The sequence below is a fragment of the Trachypithecus francoisi genome, unplaced genomic scaffold (assembly GCF_009764315.1).
Source record: "Trachypithecus francoisi isolate TF-2019V2 unplaced genomic scaffold, Tfra_2.0 Lachesis_group3, whole genome shotgun sequence".
NCBI lineage: Eukaryota > Metazoa > Chordata > Mammalia > Primates > Cercopithecidae > Trachypithecus > Trachypithecus francoisi.
This window is the reverse complement of record NW_022681468.1, coordinates 154,819,269-154,836,722: the sequence shown is the minus strand read 5'-3', so window position 1 is coordinate 154,836,722 and position 17,454 is coordinate 154,819,269. Positions and strand designations below refer to the sequence as shown.

Here is a 17,454-nt window from a genome sequence, read left to right as displayed (position 1 = left end):
ACTGGATTTGTTTATTTCTAAAAGTAGTATTTGTGTGGGATAATTAGGATTTTCTACATGTAAGAGCATGTCATCTGTGAACAGAGACATTTTACTTCTTTTCCAGTTTGGATGGCTTCCTAAATTTTTTACATACATTAATTTATTTAATTCTCACAACAATATGAAGTAGATATTATGATTCTCAATTAAAATGAGGAAATTATTACACAGAAAGGTTAATCAGTTTTCCCAAATTGTTAGTAAGTGGGAGGAACTGTTTTCTAATGGGACTTTAGAAGTAATCTTCATTCATAACATTAATTAATTACCCATATTTATGACAATGCAAAATTTGGATCTCTTATATTTGAGTTCTGTAAGCATGAAAAGCTAAAGAAGAATGAAGTCGGTAGTGTACACTCTTATGGTAGGCAAAATAATGGCCCTCCCGAAATGACCATATTCTAATCCTGGAACCCCTGAATATTAGGTTACATGACTTTAGGTTACAAATTCATTAAGGTTGCAAATGGAATTAAGATTGCTAATTAGGTGACCTTGAGCTGGGGAGAGCTTGTGCTGGATTATGCCAGTGGATCCAGTGTAATCATAAGGATCCTTAAATGTGGAAATTGGATGCAGATGACTCATTGTCAAATAAATACCATATGAGAAAGACTTGACTGGATGTTGCTGGTCTTGACAATGGAAACAAACCATGAGCCATGGAATGTATATAGTCTCTAGATGCTGGAAAAGGCAAGAAAATGGATTATTTCCTGGCCCTCCAGAAAATAATACAGCCCTGTAAACACCTTAATTTTAGCCCAGTGAGAACCATTTCAAACTTCTGACCTCCAAAACTGTTGGATAACAAATGCATGTTGTTTGAAGCTATTACATGTGGTAATTTGTTACAGCAGCAACAGGGATCTAATAGCTTTTAAATTCCAAGGTTACAGAATGAATTTTGATTTTTTGTTAATCCAACACTAGAGTTTAGAAAAATAATTTTCAAAGAGTTGGAAGTTACAAGTGTTGGCCTTATTTAGATTCACTATGAATTTCATCTTTATTTGAACTATTATAAGGAAAAATCTGTCTTACATATCTTTCTATAATTCCTAAACACATCTTTTTCCTAAAACAAGCAATATCTATTTTTATTCCATTTTAAACATACTAAGATATTTAAAATTATAAACATAGTTACCAAAAATTACCCAGAAAAGAGAGACACCAAGTCCTCCAGTACATCCTTCAAACTTTTCTGCCCTGTTGCTTGCTTCACCTTTCTCAGTCTGTCTTTGCTCTTGTCCATCTATCTCCACCCATCCTTTGCTTAAATCTCAGAACAATGATCTCCTCAAACCTGATACTATTCTGGCTAAAGATCCATATATTTCCATTCCTCTTTCTTTCCTCTTTTTTTTTTACAAATCAAAGAAATTTATTGGTGTTGACAAAAATACGTAATACAGAAACCAAAACAAAACACAACAGAAACAAAACCAGAAACCCCACCCTAGTGGGCCCATGTGCCTGATGTACTGACAGTGTGCCGACCCAGATGTCCCCAAAGCATGGCACTTAATTCATGAGGACCTCCATCTGCACCAGCCTCGCATTGGTGTCCCCAGACGTTCGGTAGGGTATCATTCCAGCAAAGGTAATCAGGGTTCGGGCTTGACTTCGGAGTTGAGAGTCGCGGTCCTCGATGACTCTCTGGGGCCTGGATGACGAGGATGGACTTGTCCCCTTGAGCCTCTTAAACTGTGTGAACAAGATGTTCATGGTGGCAAGAAGCACTTCTGAGAGGTTGTGCCTGATTTCATCACTGAAATTTCTGAAGGCAGCCACTCTCTCTTCCACACTTTCCTGATTCAGGGGCACCAGCTTCAAGCGCTCAATTATATCAAAAGCTCTATCAATATGACCACTATGATACTCGTCAAAAAAGGTGATCAAGTCCAAAAGAAGATAGAACGTGGAGTCCACAAATTTATTTGCGCTTATTCCTTGAGCCCTATACCGTTCGGCAATGGAGAGTGCCATGTTCTTCAGCCTCTCCTTGTTGGACTGCGGGGCACTGATCTGGGGGACGACAGGGCTCAGCAGTTTGTTCATCAGTTCCAGTACCTTGTCAGCATTCTTGGCAAGGTCATACAGCTTTGCTGCCTCTTCAAACAGTCCTTTATTTTCTGCCACGGAAGCAACTTTGTTGATAATAGGCTTTGTGTCACTAGTAAACTTATCTATGACTCCAGGCTTTCTACTTCCGTCATTCTCTAGTTTCCCAAGAATCATATCGAACTCTCGGCTTTCAATCACAAGCTCACTCACACAGCGCAGAAACATGTTTTCTCCTTGACTATCTTTCTCATCCTTGAGGAAATAGAAGTACTGGAGGGCCTCCCTTGGGTCCGTGGACTCAAACTTCCGGGTGTACAGCATGAGGAGCCGCACAAAGTTCAGCCGCCGCATGCAAGGAGGGTCACCAGGCTCATGGCTGAGGAGCTGAGCACTCTGTCCGGAGGACTTTAAAAGCAACTTCAGCTCAAACAGCACCAGTGCTACATGGACAGCATGGCAGCGCAGCCGCTCCATGCGGAAAAGAAAGGCAATTGCTGCTTCAAACTGCGCTGTCAGGAACAGGACTTGGAAGTAGAGGAAGGGTTGCTGGTTCACCGTAAAGTGGGACTCGCCGTAGTCTTCCAACAACTGTTTCTGGAACTGTGAGAGAGTCAGCCTGTCTTGTGGGGAGCTGGTGCCATCGTCGTCAAAACACACTTGGTTCAACTTCAGCCACAGGTAATCCTCAGTTTTGTCTGCCACTTCACTCTTTAATAATTATAATAACAGATGAAATGTATTAAGAACTCACTATTGCCAATATTATAATACATGCTTTATATACATAATATCATTTAATCTTCATAAAACTTTAGGAGGCAAGTACTATTATTGCTGCTTTTCAGATAAGAACATTGAGGCATTGAGAAGGTTAGAAACTTGCCCTAAGTCCCTTAGCTCAAAAGTGGAAGAGCTAGGACTTAAATCCAAAGACCAGTCCAATTTATGTTGAGTGATTTTAATAGAGTGTTGCCTTCTTGTTTAGTGTAACCCTGGGAGAGACTGCTCTCAGGCAGCTCCCAGATCCCCTGGCAGATGAGAAATGCCTACATTATGCCATAAGAAAATATAAAAGTTCTTAAGTGGTCTGCCCTTGGGAGAAACCTAGGTGGTCAAGAAAATACACAGAATAAATATGGGGTGGTACAGGGAGAAACCCAGTCAGGTATTGTTGTGCACTCGAAAGGCAAGGCTAGTCATAACAGAAATTAAACTCTGAGCATATTAAGGAAGGACCCATGGCTTATTTATTTTCACATTTTCAGCACTTAGCACCAAGATCAGTGCCTCGTAGGTATTTAATCAGTGATTCTCAGCCCAGGCTTGCTGGACTATCACAGCTGTGATGCTAATGTTGGGGAATGCATGAGTTTTACAGTCAACATTCCTAAACTTTAAAGGAAAGTATCCATCACAATGATAAGGCTGCATAGACTATTTAAACAGGTACGTCTCTTGACTGTTGGCTATAATTCTACAAGTTCAGCAAGATTACATACTGGTTCTTCATAATGAATGAAGGTTTTAATTAACAGATGTGTATGTGTAATAAAATGGAAGCTTAATACTGCTTTAAATGAATTTTGTTTGATAAGCAAAATATTTCCAAAATGGGTGCTATGGAATATAATGAACTATAAAAGCTTTCTTTAGTGGTAAAAAAGTTCAGAACTACAGTGCATACTTAAACATTCACTAAAAGTTGAGTGAATTCAAGTCTGTGTCTCCAAATATCCCCAGCTATAACCTAATCCTGTCAACCTATTAATGGGTTATATATATGGAATGTGTATGTGTGTGTGTATATATATGTGTGTGTGTGTATATATAAAATAGAATACCACTTAGTCATAATGAAGTATGAAATCATGTCTTTTTTAACGATGTGCATGGAATTGAAGACCATTGTCATAAGTGAAATAGCAGAAACAGAAAATCAAATGCTTCATGTTCTCACTTATAAGTGAGAGCTAAACAATGGGTACTCATGGACATACAGAGCAGAAAAATGGCCATGAAGACTACAAAATGTAGGAGGGTAGAACTGCAGTGAGCACTGAAAAATTACCTATTGGGGCCGGGCGTGGTGGCTCATGTCTGTAATCCCAGCACTTTGGGAGGCCGAGGCGGGCACATCACCTGAGGTCAGAGTTTGAGACCAGCCTGGCCAACACGGTGAAACCCCATCTTTACTAAAAATACAAAAATTTAAAAAACAAAAACAAAAACAAAAATTAGTCGGGGTGTGGTGATGGGTGCCTGTAATCCCAGCTATTCAGGAGGCTGAGGCTGGAGAATCACTTGAACCCAGGAGGCAGAGGTTGCAGTGAACTGAGATTGCACCACTGCACTCCAGCCTGGGTGACAGGGCAAAACTCTGTCTCCAAAAGAAAGAAAAGAAAAATTACCTATTGGGTACAATGTTCACTGTTTGAATGATGGTGCACTAAAAGCCCAGGCTTCACCAGTATGCAATACATGCACGTAAGAAATCCAGATTGTACCTTCTACATACATGAAAGTTAATTTTTTTAAAAGAGCAATTAGTAAATGATTTCTGAGTCTCTACAAGACTGCAATACAAAACACAATTTTTTATCTTTGTCTTCAAGGGGAAATGAGACTTAAACACAAGGCTGGCACTGGGGTGTTTTGCCTAAGCATATGAAAACATAGTGACATAAAATAAATCCCAGTTTCATCCAACAATGCAGTAGATAACATAACAAAAAAATTAACCATGTACAGGAAATGATGGAAAGTTTGTGGGAGGGAGCTATCATTATGGCCTGGAATCAAGCCAGTGTGCTGGGGTCTGGAGGGGCATCCATCTAACTCACCCTGTGTTCCTAGACATGTACCACACTGGGTTACTTACTAAAATACATTTTTTTCCACTCTATCTTCTCCTAATGAATAAAGGAGGGCAGGGGAAGCTCAAGGGATCCCTTTTTCTTCATCTGTTGGCTCTAAGATCCTCAACCTAACTGGCTAACTCTTTGTAATAATCTCCTACCATTTTGTTTCCCATCCTGTCCCAAACATCACCTGTCTCTCTGAGTAGCCTCCTCACTCTTTTGTAAAAGTATGCTCCACAGTTCCCCACTGTGCCTTGCTTGGGATGCCTCTAGCTCTTGTCCGACAGTTCCTGCCCAGGAGGTCTCTGCCGTCCCTATATGAACTTCGGCAGTGCATTGAGTGTACCCTACATTTTAGCACTTATCTATTCAACCATTTAACAAATATTTGTGGAGACCCTGGTCTGTGCCAACCATGGATCTACACGCACTAAATTATATCCTTTCTTATATTATTTATTAATTGTTTTACATGGCCTATGTGGTAGATGAAAGTATTGGATTTAGAGTCTGGAAACTGAGATTATAATCTCAATCCTGTTACTTGGTTAATTGTATAATTTGTATAATATGTGGAAGCCACAGCTTCCACATATTTCGGATGAGTTCTTGAGTGGACTGTATAAGATAATGTGTATCTATATTTTCCCAAAAGATGAATATGCTAATGACATGTAAGAATATAATTACTATGTAACCCACATGTCCCTCAGCAGTATTTGTGCCCCAAACTCTGTGCTCTCATATATAGATATAGATATGAGATAATAATATATTGAGGTATAATAAATATATCAGGTACCAAAAATTACTAAAAAGCAATTCCAAACTTTATGTCTATTTATGAAGAACACTAAAGATATGAACTTTTTAACCCATAGCCACACTTCACTAAAGGTCTTTTCTCTCTCCCTGATGGTCTTACACCTCAAAACTGAATTGGAGCTCTCACCACCAACTCACTCCAAAAAACTTTTCTGAAAATCTCAGTTATCCCTACTTTCTGTACTTTGTGTCCAATTCACTTCTCTCCACTGACCAAGCCTGTCTTTTTATCCCTGTTTTCTCAATTCTGTATCACATGCTTGGGAACTGGGCTGGCAAAGACAGAGGTTTGCATAGAAAACAGAGAGGCTTTAAAAAGGTGGATATATCCCACCTGTGAATATTTATCTGGCTATCTTTAACAATATTTTGCTTTATTTCATGTGGATAAGACCATGTTTTACACTTTTTCTGTTTTCCCTATAGCACTAATCAGGGTGCTGGGCCTATGGAAGCCACTCAATAAATGCTTGTTAGTTGAATTATAAGCATAAAAATTAACTTGGAGAAAGTCTCATTAAATAGGCACTCTACTGCTTCCTAGAAGTATGAGCTTCGGTTAGTTACATGTTGAATTTTATTTTCTGAATCTGTATAATGGGCCTGCTAACTCTCACAGCATAAGGTTGTAATTAGCGTGAACTGAAATAACACATGAATGTATCTGATACCCGTTGAACACCAAATGTTGACTATAAACTTGAAAGGCTATCTTATGGTTATCAACAGATGGAGCCTGACAGCTGTAGTTGAGGGAAGTTGTGTGGTATTTAGAAATTGGGTTCCAGTGGGTGATGATTTTCTTATCTAAAAACGAAAGCATCTACCCAGTGGATTTGGAAGGTCGCTGAAATTCTAATGATCTCTATTTCTGAGAAGCAAGATATTGTTGGATCATTATAATCAAATATTTTCTAGTCCCCAAAACTCTAATACAACTTTGCAAAGAATAATGGAAAACTCACCAGTAACTGAAAAAACAGTCTCTCTGCTCATTTGGAATATGCTTATAATGTGTATCCGTTGGTGCTAACCAGTGAAGATATTTCCATTGGGCTGGCAGAAAACAAGAAAGACAAAGTATTGGGAATTATATTAAGTCAAATTTATTCAATTTAATAAGATACTGCATTTTATTCAGTGATTCTTCCTACTACTTCATTGTCAAATTGTCTTTTCATGATACTAAAGTGATAACATTTAGTGATTATGTATTAAAATTATTATGTGAGAAAATGAAAAGAGGGAATACAGAAAGTTGGCAACTCTGTCAATTTCCTAATTTTTTTCATTGTTGATTAGTATTCAGGTTCATAAAATTTTAAAGTCTAGAAATCACTGATTATAGAATAACAATGTTGAGGCTAAACTTTCTGAAGAGGAATATCTTATTTTTTTTTTTTGAAAAACACCAAGTCTTAAAGCTTAACTGGTTTTTCTCAGCATCAAAGCCTTAAAAAAATTTTTTTTAAACCCTTTTCCTCCCTCTAACGAGAAAAAAATATGGAAACGAAAGAAGGGCAAGAGTCAGATTTTTTTTCCCCTGCTCCTGTGGGATCCCACTGACTAAAATATTTACAAGTGTGGAAATGGCACAGAGGAAGCCCACCACTTAATGGTGGAGAAGGAAGGTTGGAATGGGGCTTGCAGCATTCTAAGCTGCAGTGAGCTGGCTTAGAAGCCTTCTCTGCCCTGACCTAGCTCCAGGCATATAGCTACCAGTCCTGTTTGGGGTAAATGATACAAAGAGGATAAAACATCAACAGTTTTAATTTCAGAGCTGCTATTTGAATTGCCAAGCCCTCAGCAGAATAACATAGCCAGATTTGGAGGAAAGAAAATTTTAACAGATATGTTAGAAAAACTGAGGGTGAATAACCCAATAAAACATAAAAGTCCATGCATAGGGTAGATTTTAATTCCACAGTAAAGGCTTGGTTTTGGTGACCTTTTGACTAACTTTCAAAGACATTATATTGTCAATTAATATGCAAACTTTTATAATGACTGGAGACATTTTATGATTTAAGAACTCAATCATGATTATTATGCATTACATGTCTATATCAAAACAGCCCTATAAATAAACCTACTATGTACCCACAAAAATTAAAATGAAAAAATTTTAAAAAAGAACTCAATCATGAAATTGCACATTTAGAAATCATTTGTCAAATGTTAAAAACTGCTATGGTTGTTACCATTTGTCTTATTTATCAAGAATATTTTATGTATTCTTATAATTTTCTCTCTGTGAAATCTAATGTAAAAAATAATCTTTATTTGTATATGTGAACCTTGAGTATTATGGTGAGTTATCTTAGACCTATTGTTCAGACATATCAACACAGAAAGTTAAGGGAAGCAAAGAGGACCTAGGCACCAACTCTTAGACCTCAAGGTATTAATCTGCTATCAGAACAAGGATATATACTTAGAAATGTGGTGTGCCGAATTTGTATCAGACCTCATCGGTATCTAGATACTTACTTCTTCTGAACATAGATTCATATATGAGGGAACATGCAAAACCAACTCACGTCATTTAAGGACAGGGATGGTTGCAATACTAGCCTCAACAACAGCAATGATAATATCATAAAATGCATATCCCCAAGAGAAACATTCTCCAACACAAGGCATTATCTAATCCTCAGTTAGGATTTGATATATTTCTGCTCAGGAAAGCACCCCACCCTTTTACCTCTTCTTCTGAGTTGAGAATTATTAACTGCTTATGTTGATTCTAGTTATCAATCATTCAATTTAATGAGTTTATTTATTAGAGAAGACAGGAACAAGTCTCACCTCTTTCCCATTTTTCTGCATCACTTGTGACTGGATAAACTATACTGAAGTGATTAAGAGTTACGTTAGAACGCCATGGATGTGGCTGGGCACGGTGGCACACACCTGTAATTCCAGCACTTTAAGAGGTCATGGCGGGTGGATCACCTTAGGTCAGGAGGAGTTTGAGACCAGCCTGGCCAACTTGGTGAAACCCATCTCTACTAAAAATACAAAAATTAGCCAGATATGGTTGTGGGTGCTTGTAATCCCAGCTACTCGGGAGGCTGAGACAGGAGAATCGCTTGAACATGGGAGGAGGAGGTTGCAGTGAGCTGAGATTGTGCCATTGCTCTCCAGCCTGAGTGATAAGAGTGAAACTCTATCAAAAACAAAACAAAACAAACCATGGCTGCATCCACCAGTCTTCTTCAGGTTTATCTGGAGAGAGTGTGTGTGTGTTTATGTGTCTGGTAGTATTAAAAGGAAAGATAACAAGTATAACCAAGTGTATTTTGACCAAACACATGTCATGAAGCAAAAGGTGATATTTTTCTCTTTTAAGCCAATTAAAGACTATACATTTAATGAACCTATTATAAGTGTAATTGAATTAAAAATGTTTCAATTTAACTGCTTTCTTTAACTGTTTTTATATTTTTACTTTGAAAAGTATTCTTCAACTCTGCCTCTATCATATGCCTGTAATTTTTAAAGATAACTCATCAGTAAAAGTGGATCTCCAGGTGTACATGTGTGAAGATGGGAAAAGTGGCATATACACCCCTAACATCTCTCCTGCCTTTACAGTTACTGCAAAGTCCTTTAAAGGACGCAATGTTATGTTTTAATCACATTATCAACATAATTAAAAAGACATTTTTTCAAGGTTGTTTTGATATTAAAGCATTATGGTCTAAATGATATTTATGACCTAACGTTACCTCAAGAATGAGACAGGCATAGTTTTCAAGTGTGGCTTCCTGGTCAAGTCATGCAAGGTAGAGTTTTTACTTCTAGACGTTCAGAGGAGAAGTTTTAGAGAAGGAACATCTTATTTCTAAATTAATTTCCTTTAGAAACAATATGTACTCTTCTGGGAAAGTAGAGGCATATATAGACTACATTAATCTGCAGAATATGGACCACTCTAAGAACAAACCATAATATATATATTATATATATATATATATACCCACATATGTACATATATATTTAGGTATGCATGTATGTGTGTGTACATACATGTTTAATAGTCTAATGAGAAAGAGCCCATAGGCCTATACTCAGATATAAGTGCACATATTCTTATTATATGCTCAAGCACAATTCTGACACCATCTATGCTTTGTTTGGAATAGGACAAGCTAGTGTCAACAAACAAGAAAGTTAATTCACTCAATCCTTAGTATGCTCATGGAAGCCATACAATTTATTACAAGCATATTGCCAATACAAAGACAAACAAACAGCATGTGTATCCTATTAGATCTAAATCATAGCAGGAAGCCGAGCTAGTAGAAAATATAGTGCATCCAGCCTTATGCATTCTGAGTTGTATTCATAAATGACTTACTGTATGCTTGGGTTCCACTCCAGTTTCTTATAATTTACACAGGATTATTGTATTATACATTGTGCCTCTTCCCAAATCAACTATTTCCATAAGAGGCTCATCCATTATGGAGCCAGGGGAACACTCAGGACCGGTCCAAGAATGCTGTGTCCATAGGGGAAAAAGCAAGTTAAAATCAGTCTCTACCTAAATTCACAAAGAATGCTCATCCCTAAACGTTAGACACTCCTAAAATCCCACCAGGAAGAGTCAAAAAGTATGTGACTGGCAGTTTGGAATAGATGATTCAAGCTGTCATGAAGCCGGGAGCTTAGATGGTTACATCTTTTGCAAGCTTGTCGCTTCTTAGAATACTTCCCACAGTGTCTAATACACAAACATGCCTTTTATTGAGCATCAGGAAGGGCTGTCTTCTATCCATCATTTGACTTTATTCAGATAAATAAAAGAATGCAAAGGGAAACAGTAAAACCGTAGGTGTCTAAAAACTTCATTACTCAGATAAGATTTTTTTTTTAATTGGATATTGCAGCACTCTTTCATGCACCTCCTGCTTTTAAATTTCAATGCACCTTTAGTGATATTTTTCGCTTTAGAAATTCTATTCTTCAACCTATATAGAACAGATGCTTTATATTCCATATGATACCAGGCTGAGCAGTTGAAAAGAAATATTCAGTCAACATCACCACAATCAATGGGCATATTTCTTAGAAAACAACATTTTTTTGAAAGTTAGAGATAAGCTCTAATAATGGAAGAATTCTATATATTTTGTGGCTAGAATGTAGTCGGCACTGAATACATATCTGTTAAATATTTATTGACAATAAATAAATCAATGATAGAAATCAATGTTTCATGGAGTGTCAGAGAGAGAACACAGATCTGAACAGGTGATGAGTTTATCACAGTAGAGTTTATTTCTTTATGTCTGTATGCTCAGAAATTCACAGGATAAGACTTGAAGCAAATTTTAATAAATTCCATACTAATATCTGTTTTTATGTGATATTTGTGTAGGGTCAGAACAGGATCAAAGGGAACCTATTAGGGATGCTTTTGGCTGCGACTAACAGAAAACTGCCCCATTGACCCTAACAGGCAGGGCTTTGGTTCCTGTAGCAAGAAGTTTGGGAGTAGGTTGTACAGGACTAGGTGTGGCAGCTCAATCAGGCCACCAGGAACCTAAATTCTTCCATGTTTCTGTTCTGCCAGACATAGTTTGTAGGCTTTTGCCCTCAATCTTGGCATCTTATGATTGCAAGAAAGATGCTTGCCCGCCATGTCTTATGCTAATATTTTAGCAAACAAAAATGAAAGATAAAGGACTGAAGAGGGAGGCAGGAATGGATGGTGACTATATCAGGAAAGCAACAGCTTTCTCATCAATCCCAGCAGATGTCTGCTTACATTTCTTAGAGCAGGACTGTGCCACCTGATTAGGATGCAAGGGAGTCTGGGAAAACAAGTATTTTTAGCTGGACAGATTGCTGCCTCTCCAAAAAGTCAGGGTCCTATTGAAAAACAAAAGTTAGGAAAGATATTGGATAGGCAACTAGCTATGTTTGCTTTAGGGCTGAAGAGAGGAAATTAGTTTAATTACCAGGACATAAAATCTGAGCAGGGCTTCTTTGATTTTACCCTTCTGAAATATAAATACAGAATCAGAGTAGTTCTATGGGGTAACAATATAAATGGACATTTTTGTCATGGTTGAGTTAATTCAGACCTTGCCGTTTTCACAATTTGACAAGTAGGTGAAGATTCCTTGATAGATTTTCATCTTGCATTTTTGGCTTAGGGAAAAAGTTATTGCCTTCATACTGCCCTGAACTTAGTATCTTCCATTCTCTGGATACATTTTGAATTTATTTCTCTTTTGAAAAGCATTTTCTATAAATAGTTCTCTGAGAAGTGTCATAATGACATTTGTATCAAAATGTGAATGGTTGACAATATTTTTCTATGTTGTCCTATTTGGGGGCTACTTACAGTTTAATGGGATAATAGCCAAAAAGTCAATCTCTGCTTTCAGCAGTTACTGAAAGAGTGACTAAAAGAGATATTTTTGAGTCGAGGACTCAACCTCAGTTATTTAGTCACTCATGTGCACAGCTGTCTTTCTTATCTAAGTGTAGGACCTTGTTTTTGTTTACCAAGAGAGGTCTTTCCTTAATACTTGACAATGTGCTGATGGAACAATAACTGTTTTAGCAGATGATCTATATGAATTATGTGATTCCATGGTTTTATGTTCATAGAAATATAAGTCAATAATGGTCAGGAGTTGGAGATGTTCAAATCTTCAGTAAGTTTCTGGCTCTTTCTTGGATTCATCGGTTTTTCATTTTGACAAACCTTTTATTAATATAATGTCAGGAGATATTTGGCAGAAAGGTATAATGTAAACGGATCTATTATAAATTTAAGAAACTAGCAAAGGAGAATGAAATAAGTCATTTATGAATGAAAGAATGGAGACCTGTCGTCAGGTGTTCGTGAGTGTTGTGTGTACACCCAGAAAGTCTTTGTAATCTTTAAAACAATTTGTCTTCACCTACAAACCACACAGCCTTATAATGTATTTACTGCTCACCACCCTACTTTCTCCTATAATTTTGCTTCTCCGCCTGCAGGCTTAACATTCTTGGCAAAGCAGAAGGCTTATGGGAAATATTCATTGACTTCTTCTTGTAGCAATGTTATTTCTGCATAGTAGTCAGGCTAAGGAGTATAGCTAAAGATGCCAGAACAGCTTCCTTGATTTTACAAGAAGGGCTCTAAGGAACCCTTATACCTCAATAATATGAGCAGAAACTCTCATTCTAATGTTTCACAGAAATGCATAGAATCCTCCCTTTACTGGTGTTGTTGGAAGATACTACTTTTACAGAATCAGAGCCTAGGCCCTAGGCATATCTAGACAGGAGGTATCTGAAGGAGCATTGTCTCCATTGTTACTTGGTCTAGAACACTCACTTGTCCCCATCCTATTATCTTCCATGCAAGTCCCATTTTAAGGCTGTGTGAAGCCTTTCTCTCTATTGAACTGTATAACAGCCCCAGACTTTCTGCCCTGGGATGGGAGTGGGGAATGAGGATGTATTGGATGAATGTAAATAGGTCTTTTTCAATACTTGTCAAGGGACAAGGAATGTCAGAGAAGGATTTATTTGCCCACACATGGAGCATGTTGTCCCTGACTGTCCAAAGTAATCCTCTTAGTCCCAGAGAATCCTATCCCTCAGGAATGCCACAGGAATATCCCCAATTAGAAGAATGTAATTACTTGAGTGGGAATCATGTACTAAATGATGAACCTCTCCTCCCAAATGGCATGAGCTTTTGAATAATTTAGAATGCAAGAACAGTTAAATACAAGAGGACCATCCTGACAGTAAGGAGATGTTTGTGCTGCACTTATGAACATACATGCTATAAGGAAGGCTAGAACTAGAGAAGTATAACTAGCTTTAAAGTGGAATAGAGTTAATATTTTCAAACTATATAAAGCTCATTTAAATACATAGAATGACATGAAAATCTTAGATAGACAAATGAACAAAGGATATGAAGAGGCAACTTATCCAGGAGAAAATAAAACCAGTAAATAAGGAAAATATTCACTCTTATAAGGAATCCAAGATATTCAGATTTAAACAACAATAAGGGCCCATTTCTTGTATTTTAAAGTAAGCAAAACTTAAAACAGTGATAGTATGATGCAATGATACTGATGAGACTGTGGGGAAGCCAGTATCTATTGCTGGCTGCATTGTAACACTTTTGGAAATAAATTTGATAATTACATTATAGCAAAAGCCTTGAGAAATGTTTTTAACCAGTAATCCTAAGAAATAACTCAATAAAATAATAAAAACCACTTGAACTGAGAATAATTGTTATATTATGTATAGCTGCAAAGTTTAGAAACAAATATTTAAAAATAGGATAATAGTTACAAATTATAAAACAATGAAATGTAATTTGTCTTTTACAATGGATGGTCATAATATGCTAGCTAGAATATGATACAGAAAATAAAACATTACAAAATTTAAATTACAGTATGACTATAACTATGTAAAATATATAACTATACATATGTGCAAACCCTAAAAAGAAATTTATGAAAATGATATCAATGTGTTAGTGTGGTATGATTTTCAGGGAGTTATTTCATTCTAAAATGTATTTTAATATGATAAAATGCTTAAAGATCTGAAATGAGTTCACTGAGGAGCCTTAACTTTTGAGGAATAAACATGAAATAGATTTATTTTTCTGATAACTTTGTGCAGTGCTGACCTCTCTGATTTTTGCTGAGGTGCTACCTTCAATTCCATGACTTTCCAATCACTTATCAGAACAGTCTCTCTGGTTTTTTTAGACTCAGTGTTGTGTGTTTTGGAGGTTTCATTTTACATGCAATTCAAAACCTTCCCCTTTCCCTCTACAGTTACATTTATGGCTAATTTTCCTTCCCTCTTTCCTGCACTTCTCTGGTGGAGATAGCTTCTTTTCTTACATGTTTCCCTTCAGGAGGTTGTTCTCTATTTATGCTTACTGGCCATCACTCTTCTCTAATTTCTTGGAGGGCCTGGTAATACCCTCTCCATAATCTCCTGGAATGAGAGCTTCAGGTTGGTGTTAATCTTTTTCGCCTCTCACAGTCATACACTGTATAGTTTCTTACGGGTGGGGTCCCCTTGGTTTGTAGAACAGGCTTAGAGAGTTGATACCGGCAAGAGAGGTCAAGCCCAGACATTTAACTCATGGTCTACATAGAAAATCATGGATCATGGTCCATATTTAATAGTGAATTACACAGGCTGTTTCACTGCCTTTTCTCATACACCACATTCCTCTTGCCCTTTATTCACACTCAGCATCAGCTGAGTAGCCTGGAAAGTAGCCTGGAAACTTTTAAATAAATTATCAGCAGTTGACAACTTAGTGGAGGGCACGACTATTCCAGCAATCATTGAGAATAATTCTCCTGGGCCCTTCCTCTACTTTGGCAAGAAGAAGTATGCCATCAGCCCTACTCCATGGAAAGCAATTGCCTTCATTTTCAGCTTTCCCAAATCAAGTCTTTCTTTTGTATTGATTAAGGTGGTTATGTTGGTGGTCTTTATTGTTATATTAGAAGAGTATCTCTCTGTAGGTCCTAGAAGGAATATGCTGGCTCTAATTACTGGTGTTTCTTTGAACTTAGAACATCAAGTATTTAGATGCCAGTTCTTAGTTCTCACCTTACCATGTAAAAACAGAACTATCATTAAAAGGTAGTTTAAGTATGGTTAGTTTATAGGACCAGGGGAATAAACAAGGTGCACTCTTACTACAAAATATACTAAATATCATCAATATTTGTTGTCTGGTTGATTGTTTTTTGAAAAAGACCAAAACAATAACTGAAATTTGTAGAAAGCATCTTAAAAGCATCTTAACCTAGTCACACATATGATTTATTTTCAGAGTTACTGTCATTAAGTCCTATCTGCTGAAAATTCTCCCTCTTTCCAAAACACCTGCCTTGCATATATCCTCTTCTACTTGGGCTAAAATTGTCACTATTATGGGTTGGGGAGGGAGGGTTAGAAGAGAAGAGGAAGAGAACAAGATTAATGGAGTAGTTGGGAAGACAGGGCATCCACAAAAAACTTTACTTACTTCACATTTTACCAGGGTCCAGCAGTATTACTCACATGATAATCAGTCAGAATTTTGTTTCCTTTTCACATTGATTAATGAGAACTTATTAACTCACAGGTGATTAAAGGGCCAGTGGGCACAAATTCTCTGTATTTTCAGTAAATGCCCAATTTTTGCATAACACTTTATAATAGAGAGGCTACTATTTTGAATCTTTACCACTAATTAGAAGACAATGGCACAACTTCAAATCAATCAATTCTTCACAGCTAAAAATGGAAGTACTTGTTAGAGTAAAAGCCGATGAAAGAGAGAGAGAGAGAGTGAAAGAGAAAGAGAAATTTTCTTTTGTTGTTCCTGTTTATGAACTTCTAAAAGTTAGAAACATTTCACCTAAATCTTTTTATTTTAACTCAAAATGTTATTCTATTGGGGTTATTTATCTAGATTCCAACAAACACTGTCAATTTTCTCTTATGGATTTTGTTTGAGACGTACATCACAGGTAGATATATTTTTAAGTTGATCAGTTTGACATATTAGCTTAAAATACAGCCTGTCCCTTAAGACTCAATGTCTTTGAAAATAGGAAGCTTGAGGTTGAAATCACTTAAGGCTGAGTTAGAAAAATGGCCTATATTAAAATCAGTAAACTTGGTTTTCTTTTGATCATGTGTAAACAGAAAATCATGTCTCACAGGTGAAATTGTGTATTATCAACCTGCCTTTCCATTGTTCTTACATTCTGAAATGAAAGCCGCTAATGATGTTTCTTTATTTAGAGCTATGTGTTCATTTTACTAGACTGTCTTTAAAATAATATATAATTGGATTCAATAGATTCAGTAAAACATGAAAAAATACATGCTAGACAAATCTATAGTAGCTGCAGAAATCTATAGCAAATACAAAAATCTAGAGTAAATTGACTCTGGAAAGACAAGCGCTAAAGGGTCTGTTACCATAAATGTTGATATGTACGCAATGCCTACCTCCAGAAACAATAGCCAAATAGCATGATGAAACATAAGCTTCAAATGGGCCAAGGGAACAAGTATTTGACTTTTCCTGAAAATGATATAGGCTCAGTTATCTATTTAATCACCGTTAATATTGCATTTAATTGCCAAGTGCCTTGTTTTCTATTTAAGTTTAATCATACATAAAGCTTTTCTTTTCCATTGTACTTCTTTTCTATTTCTACAGTGATCATTTTGCATCACAAAAGGAATTAAAGAGTATGCAAGGTAAGCCTCCTGAGCCACAAGATCAATCTCTTCTGGTGGTGTTCTGTTTATTTGTGTCGCACCTTGAATTCCATGTCGTCTTGGACACTTCCCTCCTTCTGTAAACTTATGATGTCTCATTACAACTTTGCTGAACTTGTGGCGCTTAGACATGACTTCTTTCCTAGCTTTAGTCTGATGCGTGTTCAATTGTTCACTCCATGACTTGGAGTAACAAGTAACAAATTAGTAGCTTATTTAATAGGGATACTGATGGTCTCACTCATGCTCTTTTTACTGGGAGTCAGTAGGCAGGAAGCTAGAATTAGCTCAGTTTTGTCAAACTGATTTGAGTTCATCCATGGTAAAATGAAATCTAATATTTTCCTTCCTCCTACATGGTTAG

The 17,454-nt window shown here is 36.8% G+C and overlaps 1 protein-coding gene across 1 annotated transcript; it reads right to left on the bottom strand.

The window, feature by feature from the left end:
* Positions 1-1,407: 1,407 nt before the first annotated feature.
* On the bottom strand, positions 1,408-17,222 carry LOC117071122 (nuclear pore complex protein Nup93-like). The gene is given in 3 exon segments (XM_033190879.1): positions 1,408-1,683; positions 1,686-2,823; positions 17,010-17,222. Coding segments are annotated over 3 exon segments (1,527 nt in total). The 3' UTR covers positions 1,408-1,507.
* Positions 17,223-17,454: the final 232 nt, after the last annotated feature.